General features: G+C 42.0%; 1 protein-coding gene across 1 annotated transcript in view; it reads right to left on the bottom strand.

Moving 5' to 3' along the window:
* The window catches only part of Smu1 (Smu1 spliceosomal factor), a 77,725-nt gene that overhangs the window by 1,436 nt on the left and 58,449 nt on the right, over window positions 1-17,840 (bottom strand). The window contains exons 7-10 of the mRNA XM_067088967.1: window positions 8,864-8,991; window positions 6,001-6,102; window positions 4,857-5,043; window positions 3,016-3,174 (exon numbers count right to left, since the gene is read on the bottom strand). Of these exons, the coding sequence (XP_066945068.1) occupies window positions 3,016-3,174; window positions 4,857-5,043; window positions 6,001-6,102; window positions 8,864-8,991 (576 nt within the window). The remainder of the gene's footprint in view (window positions 1-3,015; window positions 3,175-4,856; window positions 5,044-6,000; window positions 6,103-8,863; window positions 8,992-17,840) is intronic.

The following is a 17,840-nucleotide window of genomic DNA, read 5'->3' as shown; positions in this document are numbered from 1 at the left end:
CTCTTTCTTCCATTTTACTCTACACCCTCTCCTAACAACTGTTTCAAAGGGTAACTGCAAGGTTTTCCTCCTGTTACACCTTCCAAACCTTTTTACTCTCAATTTCCCTTTCTGTGCTGAATGACCTCATAGGTCCCACCTTAGGCCTAAATTTTATATTGAAATTTTTATTCCACAGAAATATGTAACTTTTGGGGATTCTATTGGCGCTTCAGAACCCCTTCTAAGTTGCAAGTTGACCTACTCCTGTAAGTAATTTTTTTATTTGTTATATCAAACTTGCCATCTTGAATAAATTGCAGGTTTGTGAAATCACTGAAGTAATACCATTCCATCTCTGAATTGAACTGAATATAGAATTTAGGCCAAAGGCAAAGCACTGGGATCTATGAGATGAATCAGCCCTGAAATGGAAATTGACAGTAAAAGGTTTGAAAGGTGTAACAACAGGAAAACCTCACAGTTGCACTATGAATCAATTGTTGGGAGGAGGAGGAAAGTAAGATGGAAGAAAGAAAATACGTGAGAAGGTACAGTAAAAGAAACTAAAGGGGTTGGAGCTACGGGCCGAAGGCACTAACGGCGCTACCCCCCTATGGTGATCCCATCTTTGAGGTGGTCACATTGCTTGACCCATGGCTATTAGAAGAACAACCCGCTGGACCAAACCTCAAACTGTACAACATACAATCAAATCTATGTTGAGATTGTCCTTGTTTGTAATAAACAGAGATAGGATAAAAATGTTGCTATTTAGGCCATTTTACATTTTTTATGTTATGTATTTTCTCCAGAATATGTGATGGGACAATGAATACGTGGTTTTAATCAGTTTTATTTCCATGAAAAATGCAAGAAAACAAAATCAGAAAATAGATACCCTAATCCAGACTGTAAGGATTGTATCTGGGGACATCAGGATGGAGTTTGGAATAGAAAAATGCACCTTGGTCAACATACAAAAAGGCAAAGTAACAAGGACTGAAGGGATAACACTAACAGACAGGAATAGCATCAAACACATAGATGAGACAGGTTACAAATACAGTACCTGGGAATAATGGAAGGAGGGAATATAAAACACCAAGAGATGAAGGGCACAATCAGGAAAGAATATATGTAGAGAATTAAGGTGATACTCAAGTCAAAACTCAACGCCGGAAACATGATGAAAGCCATAAACACATGGGCAGTACCAGTAATCAGATACAGTGCGGGTTGCGGGAGTAGAGGAGTGGAAGAAGGCTGAACTCCACAGCATAGACCACAAAACTAGGAAACACATGACAATACACAAAGCACTACACCCAAGAGCAACTACAGACAATCCATAACACGAAAGGAAGTGGGGAGAGGGCTACTAAGAATAGAGGACTGCGTCAATATCGAGAGCACAGCACTGGGGCAATATCTGAAAATCAGTGAAGACAGATGGCTAAGGAGTGCACGGGAAGAAGAATCATAAAAGTAGACGAAGACCCAGAAATATACTGCAGGGACAGGAGAATGAAAAACAACAGAGGAATGGCACAACAAACCACTGCACAGATAGTATAAGACAGACAAAAGAACTGGCCAGTGATGAAACATGGCAATGGCTACAGAGGGGAGAACTCAAGAAGGAAACAGAAGGAATGCTAACAGTAGCACAAGATCAGGCCCTAAGAACCAGATATGTCCAAAGAACAATAGATGGAAATAACATCTCTCCCATATGCAGGAAGTGCAATATGAAAGACGAGACCATAAACCACATAGCAAGTGAATGTCCGGCGCTTGCACAGAACCAGTACAAAAAGAGGCATGATTATGTAGCAAAAGCCCTCCACTGGAGCCTGTGCAAGAAACATCAGCTAGCTTGCAGTAATAAGTGGTAAGAACACCAACCTGGGGGAGTGATAGAAAACGATCAGACAAAGATCCTCTGGGACTATGGTATCAGAACAGATAGGGTGATGCGTGCCAATAGACCAGACATGATGTTAATTGACAAAATCAAGAAGAAACTATCAATCATTGATGTCGAATACCATGGGAAACCAGTATAGACGAGAAAGAAAGAGAAAAAATTGATAAGTATCAAGACATGAAAATCGAAATAAGAAGGATATGGAATATGCCAGTGGAAATTGTACCCATAATCATGGGAACACTAGGCACGATCCCTAGATCCCTGAAAAGGAATCTGGAAAAACTAGATGACGAAGTAGCTCCAGGACTCATACAAAAGAGTGTGCTACTAGAAACAGCACACACAGTGAGAAAAGTGATGGATTCCTAAGGAGGCAGGATGCAACCAAGAACCCACACTATAAAAACCACCCAGTTGAATAGGATGACTGTGATAGACCAAAAAAAAAACAAATAATAATAATAATAAGTATTACTGTACTATTATTATTATTATTTCTGTTGAAAGGAATGGCAGCATCAGTTGAATCGCTTTTATACAAGGTCTTGCTATTCTTTTCTTCAAGGCTAACATCTGCTATAAGTTGGCCAATGTACATAATCTGGATAAAAGGAGGGGCGGGAGTCCTGAATTCTGACGCTTTTTCATTTTTACAAATGCAGCCGGATACTAAACATGGTGTGATGCTTCCACAGAGTTGAACTTTTGCCTGCGCGTGTAAGAATAAAGAGTGACAGAATTCAGAACTCCTGCCTTTCCCCTTATCCAGATTATGCACATTGGCCAGCTTTTAGTGGATATTAGTCTTGAAGAAAAAGATACAGTAGTAACAACTGAAAATCCTTGTATAAAATCAATTCAACTGATGCTACCATTCTCGGGATCTACTCCTTCAAATAATTATTATTTTTATTATTAGTCATTATAATACAGAAATCTCCACACTAATATGCAGTATATGTGAATAAATATTAGCCAACATGTACGGAAACTTCCAGTAACTAAATCATGCAGTCCAGCTTCCTTGCATATGAGCGTAAGTAAAATCACATACATAATACTACTTTTAACACAATAAATTTAAAAGAATGCCCAAGACTCACGTTGAGAGTTCTCTCCAGCTTTCCTGTTGACGTAGAGAAGCAATAGAGCACATGATCTTCACCAACACAGAAAATCCATTCTCCACGTGGGGAAACAACACACGCCACAAAGTCACCACCTTCACGTTTACCTGAAGACAGTGAACGTACCGTTTGTCCCTGAAGGTTGAAAAAAAATTATTACCAAAAGGAAAAATGAATTTGTGTATGTATATATGTATTGTATATCTCTTCTAATATAATCTTCATTATCACTCATCTACAATACCCATGAAATATTTTTCTTCTAATTTATCTTTATTAACATCATCACTATTATTGTCATTTAAAAAAAAATGTTTAACAAAAGGACAAATGTATCTATACATTAACATACATATATCTCTTCTAATATAATCTTCATTATTATTCACCTGCAATACCAACAAAATATTTTTCTTTTAATTTATCTTTATCATTATTACTGTATTATTTTTAACAAAGAACAGACATTCTTAAGGCTCACGTCAAAAGATCGGGAGCCTGCACGGCAATCTTTCACATTACACAATGCCCAGGTGTGGAAAAAGGGGCAAAGAAGAAGACAAATGAGTAGACAATGAATAAACACCTCTGTACCTGAGCAAGCCATTACATCAGTCACACCAATGAAGGATACTCCAGCAGAAACCACCTAAACTCCCCAATCAGTAAAACCAAGGAGGCTCCAATGTCTTCAGATGTGAACTTTACAGCTATTATATCTCACTTTGCCCCCATTAGGAGAGAGTGTCATCAGTGCACCTCACATGGTGCACTGTACTCATTACTTCGGGCTCTTTGAAGCATCCCTTCGGCCCCTAGCTGCAACCCCTTTCATTCCTATTAATGTACCTCCGTTCATATTATCTTTCTTCCATCTTGCTTTCTGCCCTCTCCTAACAATTGTTTCATAGTGCAACTGCAAGGTTTTCCTACCGTTACACCTTTAACATCTTTTTATTCAAATTTCCCTTTCAATGCTGAATGGCCTCAGAGGTCCAAGTGCTTGGCCTTTAGCCTAAATTTTATATTCCATTCCATTCCTTCTGGCATTCAAGGGACCAATGAAAATTTAACCAGCCCATTTTTGTTCATTCACTATTATTATCATTATATTATTTCAAAATAAATTAATCTGACCACTGAGTCAACTTTCATATCATCTAGTAGTTTATTCTAGTTATTGCCCAAAGGCTACAGAAGTGCAAAAAGTAGAAATCACCTGCATTCAACACATAACAGCTGTAAGGTAAATGTCTGACTACCCTTTGAACAAACTTTAGGCAAGGTGTTTCAGATTTAACCCGGTACCAATACTGTAGTTGGCCATGATTCATCATAATTCTACACTCTGTGGGAAGTTGTTGCTCATATTCTTATTCTTCTTCTTTTATGAAAAACAGTGGCCACTACGTTTGCACCAACAAAAATATCAAAGATTGAGGCTGGAATATATCAAGGGAATAATACTAAGATGGGTATCAACAAAAGCTAAAAAACTTGTCACAGCAGTGCAACTATTAAAACCAAAATGGGTTGCTTTCACAATTTTTTCAGTGCCCCTTCAGCTGAGTTCTACTTGACTTGGATCCGGTGATTTCTATTGTATTATATGTGAGCTAGGGGTAACAAATACCAATTCTCCCCAAGACTACTGAAATCTAGGTGAACTCCTCGTAAGGCCAAATGTACATGAAAATATGTGTGGAACATTAACTCAAATGTCCTCTAGACCCTATCTGGAAGTCAAAGCAGTTAATATAATAATGAATTTGTCACTAAAACCTAGCCTCAGCAAAACTTGCATAAATAGAACTCACCTGCATGTTCATGATTGTCACGGTGTTTGAACGATTACAAACGACTATGTGGTCGGGATTCTTCGGAAGAATGTGAACAGAGTAAACTGGAAGATCAACAGAAGTAACACCTGCCAGAGACTTGAACGTTGCTATACATTCGGTTGTTTTTACAGACCACACTTTCACCGTTCCATCAGATGATGCACTGTAAAGCAATGAAGGCAAATAACACATTAAATTTTAGCAATTTCTACATAAAAAGGCACTTATTTAGATTCACTACACATAAATTAGTGGAGAGGAAAGGCAAGGAAAATAAAAAAGAAGTACTAAAAGCTTTATGTAAAGAAGATAAAAGAGTACAAAGATACCAAATTTTTAAAAGTACTTTGTATTTTTTCAAGGTATACTAGCCTGAGTCTTTCATATCTGAAGTACCTTTTGTGCACGTGCTGGACTGGCCTGTGTACTAACACTAACAAGGGAGATAACTATGAAAGTATGAGATAACTATGTAACATTAAGTGCCACTCACACATTAGAAATTCAGAGCTGTCAATGAAATCATACAGCACAAAGACCTAGACTTATGACATGGCTGTAGTTTAAGCTTCAACAGACAGCCTGACCTTTCCCATCATATGTGTTGACTACTTGTCAGCTTTTTACATTCAAGAGTAAATGAGAAATATATCCCCTAAGCATAGCCCTGCAGTGTGCCCTGAACAGCCAGCATGTATTACCTCAGAACGGGCCGGTACAGGGTTATTATCTACACTGTTCCTCGCAGCACACTCGATACAAAATTAAAAATTCCCAACTGTGTCCCTGAGGCCTACCATTTGTCTCTTCCTCCCTGATTGTCAAATGTCTTCGATTTGCTTTGCTCCAATTTTCATCACTGCCTTATAAAAAATAATGACAATTATCAAACAACAAGTGGAGACAGGCCCAATAAGAGAGCAAAGCCAGAAAACAATGCATCTAGGGGAAAAAGGGTTGAACATAAACAACTTTTTAATGAGGTCCACACTGCATCACTCAAGGCACTCTATAAGTTGTAACCCAACAAGGTCATAAAAAGAAAATTTGACCTACAACTGTCATATAGAATAATGATAAAAGGGAAGCCAAACACCCTTCCCATTAACTCACTGCTAACCTTATAATGTTATGTCCATCCTGAGTGAAGGTGGCTTGATTGACAAATGATGAATGACCTCTAAACTCTTTCAGAGTTTTCCCAGACTTCAGGCCATGGATTCTGGAAGGAGAAAATAAACAAATCCTTATTAAAATAAAGTACAGCAGCCAGTCATTGAACTACAAAAAGATATAAATAAAAAGGAAGCTTCATTTATATAACCTTACCAAGAAAAGTATTTATATGTGTGCCTTTAATAAAATCCTAAATTCACCTGATACAAGAGCGACTTCATAAAATTTCTTAAATTAAAGCAAAAAAGTAAAACTACTCAGTATCTACCAAAGAGACCATTCTGATTTTCATATGGTGTACACAATCAAAATTAAAAATATTAGAACGGAAACAAATCACTTATGAAGTATCATGCTAACTGATATTATTACCTTCACCTTTTGATTTCTTTGTGATGAAATTCAGCAAGTAGGCACCTTCTGTGATGGTAGTTATTTTCCTCACATATTTTTTACCTGTTTTTTCAAGGCCACATGTCAATGACTAAAATTCCTTTTTATTAATGTTAATGAAATTTTGCAGTTGTGGACACCAGAGTGAATAGGGCATCGGAAGTGGGGGCAAAAGCCAGGGCAGTTGAATACACAGATACAGGGTATCCTGCAGTGGTATACAATATAAGTGAAAGTATGATGAGATAGAGAACACTGCGCCATTCAAGGGCATGGAATTTGGTGTAATGGATGGGATGGCCAAATACTGTACACAAAGGCTGCAGAGTACTTGGGATACCAACATAGGATGGGATGGCCAAATACACAGAGGCTATAGAGTACTTGGGATATTAGCATACACTGAAGCATAAAAACACATAAACAACTGAAGGGTCAGATATAAGGTACTTGTGAAATATCAAAAGGCTGATAGATATGAATACTGCTTTGCAGGCAAAGACATCAAAGCAATGGGAACAGCGCCTGGCAATGGATGCAGTCCGAAAAAAAGAGAAGAGGAAAATGAACGAAGATGTGGCCTGCTTACTAAAGTATGATTCCTTTGACAATTCTCCTTTCCGGCGAGAAGGATCTTTGCAAGAATATAGCCAAGTAGTCAGACTGGGAACGAGAAGGGGTGTTGGCATGAGAACCGGATATGAACACTCTGTCCCTTGGATCAACCTTGGCACAAAATTGGCCCTTTGGAACAGAATCAAACTTCAACAAGAGGCTGTCAAGAAAGTTGTCTCCAACAGAACAAAGTGCAGAGGTGAATACAGAAAGGCCAATCTGGTCTGAAGGTATAGGGGAGAGGGGATAGGCAGCATGAAAGCTAAAGTAGTAAACATCGAGACAGGCAGATCCCTACCAAGGACAGACAGGTAACCCTCACGAAAGGGAGGCATCTGCAAAAGCAACAGATCTTCCAGAGAGTAAACAGTAGGTGTAGATATCAGTGAATGCCAACTATAAGGGCATGATGTCCTGATGATTACAAATGGTGCTATAAAAGAGTAGGAAGCCACATCTAAAGAGACTCAAGCGGTTACCACATAAGTTAGACAGAAAAAGGGGAAGGGGAAGGGGAAGGAAAAGGAGTACAGGTTTGAAACCTACCCTACTGTTGTGGTATAACAAGATGAATCCAACAACTCAACAGCAAAAGAAGCCAAATGTTTTTAAGCAGACCACTGCTCAAACCTACACCACTGATTAACCAAACAACCTTGAAAACCTTGTAAGTTTTCAATATGAAACCATAGGAACAAAATCATACAACACGCCATGACAAAACAGAGAGAACAAAAGTTAATCTTACTGTGGCAGGGTGGGAAACAAGAATGAAATATTAATACGCAAACATTAATGTACAAACATGGAATCCCTATAAGGACAATAACATCCTATTACATTTGTCAAGCAAAATGGCACACTGGAATTACATAAACGTGAAAGTTAAAAATGAACAAAAATAGGAATTGGACAAATACACGTAATGACACTGAATACTATTCCAATGCTGAAATTGTATATATAAAAAAAGCTACACAAATTTAAAAACACCTAAAACATAAGCATTGTAGGATCCCCGCAGTAACATCAAAGCAGGGCATCGATTGTGGAAAGGGAACACAATGTAAAAAGGCACTCGAAATGGAATCATGTCAATGGCAAATCACACATCATTGTAAAAAAGCTGGTCCTGGAGAGAATTGCAACTTCTCCATTTTTGCTATGTATCATTCAAACTCCTACACTTGCACTCTGGAATCTTTCTTTGCAATGGTTTGCTTCACATGCCTATATGAGTTCCACACAATTAAAAGCTATTTATGATTAATGGATTTGCAATAACAACTAAGCCTTTAAATAGAATTTAATAAATCCTGTGCTATAATTATTGTTTTCATAATAATCAATCCTATTTCAGACATTTTTCTTTCTTTTTCTTCATTAAAAACTAAAAAAAAATGACAATATTGTCTTCAAAATTCCACTAGAAAATGAACAGGAATGAATTGCCCCCTAAAAAATACTCTAGAGCAGAAAGTTGTCACGGGGGTGTTGAACTATAGTACATGTAGGTCACAACAGATCATTTGCAACTGGAACAGATCAACAAAGGAGATGAAAGTCAAGAGGCATAAAGCAATGCATCTGGGGACGGGATGGATGCTGAACCTGTTACTGCCTACACTGTGCTTTATAAAGTATGCTGTAGGAAATATTCTGTTTTCTGGTAATTTAAAAGGAACACTTGGCTATGTGATATGGCTAACAGAAGAAACAATAAAATCCCTGCCATTCTAAGTAGTACTGAACCATTATCATTAAAAGAAGAAACTATCAACTCCCAAGATTTTATTTACCTGATAGTATTATCAAATGATGTGGACATAACTTGACTGTTGTCTTTATTAAAAGCAAGAGATGTAACTCCTTCAGAATGGGCCCTCTCCACCTTCCGAAGGCACTGCCCGGTGTTCACTCTCCAAACCTAGAAGATGATATGGCCAAAGTGCTAAGTCTTAACCTTAGTAAAAGCTAAAAGATTGAGATGGCATGGGCATATGGCAGGATTCTAAGCTGGAGTCTAATGGGAAAATGATATATGTAGATATAAATGTTACGAATAGATGTTATCACTGCCTGGAAAATACGGTAGATTAAAATCTCACAGACTTAGGATACTTTGGACATAGTTAAGAGCGATTTGCAAAGTAACTTAGATGACTATAGCAAGATGAAAATCAACTGGAAAGTCACAAAAGCAAGAAGAAAGGGCGTAGAGTAAGACAACAAATGAGACTCCATGCAGAAATTCCACAAGGCAGAAGAGAGATATTTTCTTAGATGTCTAACTCTGTAAAAAGAAAGCCTGATGCAAAAGTCAATGATGATGATCATGATGAATGATCTGGTGCAAAAAACAATGGGCTGCAATGTGGTAAAAAAGTCATATCACATTTTTTGAAAGAAAACTGTATTTTCTCAACTATACAAACCTGAGGTCCTTTACAGTAGGAATTACTTTCAGCGAAGCTGGACATGGCCGTTAAAACTCTTGAGCAAGTTGGTTAGGCAGTAACTACCATCAGGTAGGCAGGGATACCTGCCTGCCCGGATGTAAACATTCCAGTTTGCCTTTCAGTCCAGGTTCAGATTGAGGGGTGGCATGAGGTGGGCATAATATGTAATGTAAAGGACCTCAGGTTTGTATAGTTAGGAAAAATACAATTTACTTTAAAAATTGTGATTTGTTCCAACACGATATACAAACCATTGGTCCTTTACATTAAGAAGACTCACTGGTTGGAGGGAGGAATCTGAGTGAGTATCTTGAACTGATCAGAGTTCTGCACACCTGGGCTACTCCTCCTGGTCAAAAGAGCAAAGAGGAGTACTGTGCCTCTAACATATTGATTGGAGTGTAGGAACTGCAAGATCAAATGTCAGGTACTGGACCTTTTCGCATGAGAGAGGAAACATAACTCATATGAAATAAGCTGGGAAGAATCTAGAGTCGGAGGCAGTAAGGTAAACCAGAGATGGGGTTTCCCTTATTAACAGTCTCTCCTTCCTCCCTCTGCTAGAGGAAGGAGTGGAATTACTTTTATGATTCTAGAAGAAAAATAGAACGGGTGCTCGATGTGTAGTCTTACCACATCAGATGCCAGATCCAACAAGCATTGGTTCAAGTCCTATTCTCATCTCGAAGGAGGAGAAGTAGTAGGACAGGGAAGGAGGAAGAGAGGCCAGTCACTCTTGGTATCCTTTTCACTTCCAGAACCAACACCTTAGGCGAGATGCGACTAGCCCTCTTGAAGGAGTTGGGTAAGAAAACACAACTTGTTGAGCAGCCACCACATGGCCAAGGGAAAAAGGTTCCAATGGCCCGTGGGCAAGACCACAGGAAGACAAGAGTGTGGTCTATGAGACCACGTCTTTCTTCCAGACTGACAGAAACTTCCGGAATGAGAGGGATGGACCAAGCTATTGACTTCATGAGCTCTCAGGTGGAAAGTACCGGTATCATCGTCACCAGCTGCCGAGTACCTCCTTCGATCGTTTCACGAAGCCAGGAGAAAGATGTGTCCTTAGACACTTCTTCCTTGGGAGAGAGAGTACTAGTGGAAATGTTGATGACATCCAGTTTAGGAATGGCGATCCTTTTCGGAAAGTACCACAGCTCCCTAATAGGACAAAGTAACAAATGATCTGGATCATCGACACAAAGTCCAAGGAGGAGGGGAACAAGAAGGACTCGAACCCGACAATAGATGCTGATGGGCTCGGAGTCCACTTACATCGTCTGAGAAGGAGTTGAGGTATTGATCCCCTTCACCTGTTCTTCCATCTTCTATGCCAAGGCTGGAGTGAGATGAGAGATGGTCCTAAAAGGGCACATCTCTATCCGATGACTCTCATAAGGGCGTGTGCAGAGCAAGGGACAGGAACCCTAAACAAGAGTCACATGCCAACAGTTCCCTGGGACAGCAAGACCAAAGAAGCTTCTCATCAGCAGCTAAATCTCGACTTAGGAGAAGAAGGCTACTTCAGATAGAAGACTAGGTTGCAAGGGCCTACATTCTTCACAAATGAAAGGGAGAGAAGCAACCCTTGGCGGAGAAGACGAGCAGGTCCAGACTTGAAGAGCGACTCTGACCCCAGAAGAAGTTCCGTCAACGACACCTACCAGTGAAGATGGATCCAGTCCCTGGGACAGTGTTGCAGAGGACTTGAAGAGATATCCAGCTATATCCATTGCCACTTGGCGAGAAAGCCTATGCCTGCAAGGAAAGCTGGAGGGTCTCCCAGTCCTGAATACACAACGATGTACTGCCTCATGAACCCTTCTTGTGTAGCTGCTACAGGAGGCTGGGTCAAGCAGAACTCTTCTTGATGCCTTGGAAGCAGAGCTATCAGGTTGGGCGAAAGGGGAAGTCTTCCAGCATTTGTCTGTAACTCGGGGTGAACAATGCTTGTGAACCCCTAGCGAAACAGAAAAAATACAGAGGGAAAAACACAGATTTCGGTATTTTCCCAAAAAGACAGCATGCCTCACCATAGCAGCCCCTGGGTCAGGTACGAAGGAGTGAGAAAAACTACCGACTTTGTTGTTCAGGGAGGCAACAGAAAGACGGTAGGGGTTTCTCAGTCGAGCAGTCTCTTCGTGAATCTTCGTGAAGAAAAGAGTGAAGAGCACATTCCGTCCCGATCACTCAAACCAGAGGCCAAGCTCGCCGACCAATACATCCCCACCAGGAATGCATCGGGTTAATTGAGCTGTCGAGTGCGTTATACAACACTCGAATACCTGCAAATGTTGACAGATGAAACAGGAAGAAAAAACGATTCCCTCGATGAATGCCACTACTATGGTTTTGTTGTTCAACGAAACAACTGAGTGTCGCAAAACTCATCCTGAATTCTCGGAAGGCCAAAAGGCTGCCTTGAGTTCAGGATGTTGATGAGAAGGTACTAACTGTCTCGGTCACACACCTTCAAGACAAAGCCTTCCAGGTGTGCGCCTATTCCTTGATCGGTGAATCCAGAAGGAGAAACACGATTTGAGGGGAATATGCAAGCATATTCGAAGGTTCTTTCAATCAAGCATTAGCCTAACTCTTTCCTCATACATTGAAGAGGAAAGAAGGACGGAGGAATGGAAGCAGACCTTCATTCTCCACCATGGGGAAGCTTCTGCGAAATGACAGGATACCAGGACGATTAGCCCAAGCTGGGCTGGCATTTCCCGAACCGGGAGCTCAGGAGAGGAAGCGGGATGGAAGTTTGATGAAAAAATATTGCCAAGACCCAAGGGAAATAGATACTTCTCCTGAAAGAATCCATTCCCAGGTCTTGGCAATGTCGCTGCCAGCTCCAGACTTGATAAGTATCATTTCATCCAGGCATCTGCAGTAGGAGAACTTCTTCCCAGTTGATACTTCTTTCTCTCTTTCCTTCCTCCCTCCTCCCTTATGGAAAAGAGGGTGGAAAGAGACAGTTATGCACACTTTCAAAGAAGGGAGGAAGAGGGCTATGTGTTCTGTGATCTTCTTCCGAAGCCTGGGACTTCTTAGGAGTTGAGGGGGGTTGGCTTGAACTCAAGGTCGAGCCAAGATGACTACTAAGACCCAAAGGAGAAGGCAGTGCCCTGGTATGAACCTTAATTACTGTGGTATCTGGTAAATCTCTGAAAGAGATAGGCAGAACCAAGTAAAGGTTCGTTCCTAAGGGTTGAGCCAACTCGGGACTTACGAAACCATAGATCCGAATTGGGACAAAGTCCTTCTTCTTAGCACCAGAATTGCCCACAGAACTGCAGTCGGCCAGACCCTCTGAGGCACGAAGAATTTGTACTCTGTCGAGGCAGGGGAGAAGCTTGGTGTCTCGACCTCAATGAATTCCTTGTCCGAAGAAAAAAATTCACCTGTTCGAGAACGCTCTCACAAGCAAGGACCGTGGCGGCCCCCGAAACTCTCAGCCCCTCGGGAACTGTAAGGGTTGCGAGTGATGAAGATCATTCATTGGAGGAGCCTCAGTCCTGTCCCGAGGATCCTCACACTGACGAATCGGAGCAAAGTTCTCTGAAAAACAAGGGCAATCGGAACTTGAAGAGGAAGGCCCTCACTGCTTCCGAAGGGTAAAACTCCTGTACCTCTCCCCTTGGAAGGACACCCTGACAGATCCCAAGAAACCCTCCTTGGCTACCTGGTTGTACTACAAGACAACTGGGGGACTGACACCCAAAGCACGCCAGACAGCTGAACTCCAAAGATAAATTTGTCGGAGCTCTTTCTATCCGTCTCGCGCCTCTCGGAACAACCGAGAGGAAAAGAGAATAGGTGAGGAGAAAGAGCAATCCCACTTGTCCAGCCAGTACCACCAGCAGGAGAGGCAGACTGAGTGATAATCAACCGGAGATTACTGCCACACAGGGGAAGAAGAGAGCTTGTGCCGTGGCAAAACAATTTCCTGGGAAGAGCAGAAAGTTCACTCGAACAGAGCCGAGAACCTGATTCGGAAAAACCTAGTGGGGGCGAGCTGAGCTGCACCAAACCGAGCCGATCACAGGAACGCGATCCAGAGGGTGTTATGCGGTGGACTGGGAGGCAGGCTGGGCGAGCCGAGCAGAGCCAGTCTCGCAAACGCGACCAGGGGCTGGGCAGGGCGAGCAAGCCGAGCCGATCGCACAAACACAATCGGAACTGGACAGGCTGGAACTCGTCTGACGTGAACTAGCACTAGTTTTCCGAACACTAAACTCCTCCGAGGCCGAAGCCCCTCGAGAAGAAGGTTCAAAGGGGAATTCTGTGTCTGCTATCCTGCATGCTCGAACCTTAAGGTTCAAGACACAAATGAAACCAGGCCAAGCAACTGAAGCAGCTGGCAGGCAGTATTGAGACAACTGGCGTCTCAGCACCGAGACACCTGGCATCTCGGCACTTTCTCTCGCCCTGTGCCTCTCGTCAGGAGAGCGCTCGTGACTCATAGAATTCGAGCGACCTACGAGACTCCCAAAATCGGAAGCGGCTGCTTTCAGTTTTCTAAGAAATTGAAAAGAGCCAGGCACACAACCAGTCTTAGACGCAGACTTCTAAGACTGGCAATGAGGGCGCAGCCTCAAGAGGGCCCCCGAAATGCAAGACCCCAAAGGGCAGGAAGAGCCAATGGGAGAAACTTGTCTCCCAGAAGAGCGTTTGTAGTACTGGCAGGAAGACCTGGGACACCTGGGTGCCTTGGCCCTTTCTCTCGCACTGCTCCCAAACTGGGCCGGGGAGAGTACTCTCCAGACCAGATCGGGATACTCAATATTCAACAGAATCTTGAGCATTCGGAACGGCTCGCAAACGAACGCCTGAAGCAGCCCCCACCTTAAGATGCAGAACCTCTAGGACTGTGAACTGGATCGCAAACTGAGCTCTGCGCACCCGCAGCTCCCTAAACACAAAACCCAGGGCTATGCGAATCGGTTTCCTAACCCGAAGGTCGGGAAGAGCCAACAAGAGACCCACTGCCTCCTTGGAAGGAGGCAGTCCCTAGACGTCCAAGGGCATCAAGGGGAATGAAACAGCCTTCCTCTCCTTCAGCCGACAGAGGTCTGTCCAGTTCCCGGGACCCCCTCGAACCTCAGGAGAGGAAGGAAAGAGGCAGCAGATGACAAAATCGGAGAAAAGTTGAAGACAGTGGCTGCTTCCACAGGGCGAATTCCTTCACCTTCACTTTGACATCTTCTACAGGATGGTGGACATGAAACATCGTAACCTCTAAGGCAGCTAGGCAGGAACACAACAGAAGAGGCCCAGGATGACACAACCACCAGTAGAAGCAGCAGGCACAATCAGCAAAGCCAATGCAGGAGCTACGGAAGCGCTTCGGAAGGCGGGAACCACCGCAATGGCCAGGAACGCCACTTCCACAGGGGAACTTCCTTCACCTTCACTCCGACATCTTCTACAGGATGGCAGACATTGTAACCTCCACGGCTGCTAGGCAGGAACACAACAGAAGCGGCCCCGGGAACGACCACTAGGAGTAGCAGCAGGAACGATCAGGATAGCCAATGCAGAAGCTACGGAAGCGGTTCGGAAGGCAGGAGCTACAGCAACGGCCAGGAACGTCACATAAAAGTCACCAGCAGTGACAGGAATGATCAAGACAGCTGCGGCAGGAGACCAGGAAGAGCCGCCCACAAACTGTCGTTGAGTTAACAGGAGCATAACACAGGAAACAGTAGGAGCAGATGGACCACAAACACGCTAGAGGCAGTGCCACAGCATACATGAAGGCCAGCAATGACAGCAATCGATCCACATCGGAGGGAACAGAGTCAGAACGATCCTGACGTGGAACTATGCCGTTCCAACCAGGTACTGTGGTCGATCCCGAAGCAACACTGAATAAACGTCCGGATTCTTTCATGCAAGATATCCCCTGAGATATCCAGCCAACTACTGCTGTGCCTGCGATGCTCACTGTCAACCTGAAAGAAAAAACAAAGATGATTAGTAGAGGGAGACTCCTCTCACTACGAGGGGAACTGCCCTACGCAGCGAGAGGAGGCCTCTTAGAAGAGTTCTCCCGACCGCCAGAGGCCACCCCTTCGCAGTCTTCGCCCGACAAGCGAGCGAAGGGGGTGAAGGGGAGAGATCTCTACCAAAGGAGAGATAAGGAAGAACCTACAGGGAGAGAGAAGGAAGGAGGGGAGGCCACTAAGGGCTCCGTGGCCGAGGAACTTACCGACGACACCCGCAATCCCCCCCCTCCAACAGCTCTCTATAGTGCAGGCAGCAAAAACAACACTCAGTACAAGTAGGAAGGAAGTAGTCATGCCCTTGTACAAGGAGGGCAGGAGCCCAAGAAGGGAAGAGAACTCTTACGTCCCGATCAATGTAGGGGAGTGAAGATATTACATCCCAATCTAATATCTCTGAACGTACTGGGGAACGTCTTCACTATCTAAGTAAAGGGCTACTGGAAGAGAAACATTATCACTCGGTTATGCCCCTCTAAATACGCCCTTGGCCATCAAACCCAAGACACAGAGCAGGGGAACGACGGCTTATGCAAGGCTATCACAAATCATGGATCTGTTTTAATAAATATCAAACACATGTAATATAGACACAAAAATACAGGAAGACCCCACCGGGATAATAAAGAGCTTAACAACAGTAAGGCAAAGAGGTCCGAAAACACATCTGCAACGCATGACAGCCAAAAGCAAACTGGAATGTTTACATCCGGGCAGGCAGGTATTCCCGCCTACCTGGCGGTAGTTACTGCCTAACCACCTTGTTGAAGAGTCTAACGGCCATGTCTAGCTTCGTCGTAAGTAATTCCTAATGTAAAGGACCGATGGTTTGTATATCGTGTCGGAACAAATGAGTAATATGAAGTTCCTATTCATATGCTATAATAATCATTCTATTGTCATTATACAGGGGGACACTTGTACTTTATTGTAGTTTGTTAAAAAAAAGAAAAAACAACATAAAATAATACAGTAAACCTCCCGTATTCATGGGGGATGCTTACCAGACCCCCCAACCGAATAATTAATACCCCCCTCTGAAAACGGTTATAACTGCCAATCTTGAAAGTTCAAATACTGAATTTATACTTAAAGTATTATCCTACATCAAATATACCTTAAATTATTATCATATTACCATATTAACCTTTTAAATTATATTATTAATATCATTTCAAAGCCATCTTAAACATTACTACCCTTAAAAATATATACATACGTACTTCTAACCCCAGCCAACAGAAAGACAGAGTTACCAATAATTTATATTCAGCCAGCACAAGCAAGAGAGAAAGAGAGAGAGAAAGAGAGAGAGAGAGAGTTTATCTCTTTAATTTCTCAAGGAATGTTAATCCATTTCTCCTTAAGCAACTGACAACAAAAAAATTTATATGTTTGCTTTTTGTCTTCCAAAGATGTACCTTTACATTTTTAAAGCACTATGAACTAAGTATCTGTTTATTTCTCACATTCTAGCCTTTGGAGAGAGAGAGAGAGAGAGACAGAGAGATTTTCAGTATATGTATCCTTCGTAGTGGTTGGCAATGCTGACCACCCAATCCTTGCTGTCAGGTTACTTGACATATTTGACAGGTTCACCCTATCCCATGAACCCAAGACTCAGGAAAAAAGATTGGGTGTGAAATTTGTTTGTTTAAATTTTTTCATTTACTTACTATAGAAATGGGTAAATGTTGTAATTACAATATGTTATTATTATTATTATTGATACAGGCAGTCCCTGGTTTATGACAGGTCCGGCTTAAGACGTTCCGAGGTTATGAAGCTTTTCAAATATATTCATCAGAAATGATTTCCCGGTTTACAACGCACATTCCGGGGTTACGACGCATCGTACGCCAATCTGACGGAAGAAATATGGCTCCATAACGGCAGAATAATCAAAATTTGGAGGTTTTTTTAAGAAAAACTCAATAAAAATGCAGTTTACATCGTTTTCAATACAGTACACCCAAAGCATTAAAAGTAAGGTTTTCTTATGATTTTTGACGATTTCCGACAATTTTTTGGTTTACGACGATTTTCAGTTTACAAGGAAGCGTAAAAATGGAACCCCCGTCATAAACCAGGGACTGCCTGTATTTGAAAATTAGTACTTATTATCAGGTAAATCATTTATCATACAAAAATATTCTCTCATCTCAGTAAGAGAAAGAGAGAGAAACACTACATATTTCACCTTGTTACATATTATTTAATCTTACGGTATTATTATTATTATTATTATCATATTAATATTTGAAAACTAGTACTTATTATTAGGTAAATCATTTATTTATCATACAAAA

The sequence above is a fragment of the Macrobrachium rosenbergii genome, chromosome 45, assembly GCF_040412425.1.
Source record: "Macrobrachium rosenbergii isolate ZJJX-2024 chromosome 45, ASM4041242v1, whole genome shotgun sequence".
Lineage (NCBI taxonomy): Eukaryota > Metazoa > Arthropoda > Malacostraca > Decapoda > Palaemonidae > Macrobrachium > Macrobrachium rosenbergii.
This window is presented reverse-complemented; position numbering and strand designations above follow the sequence as displayed.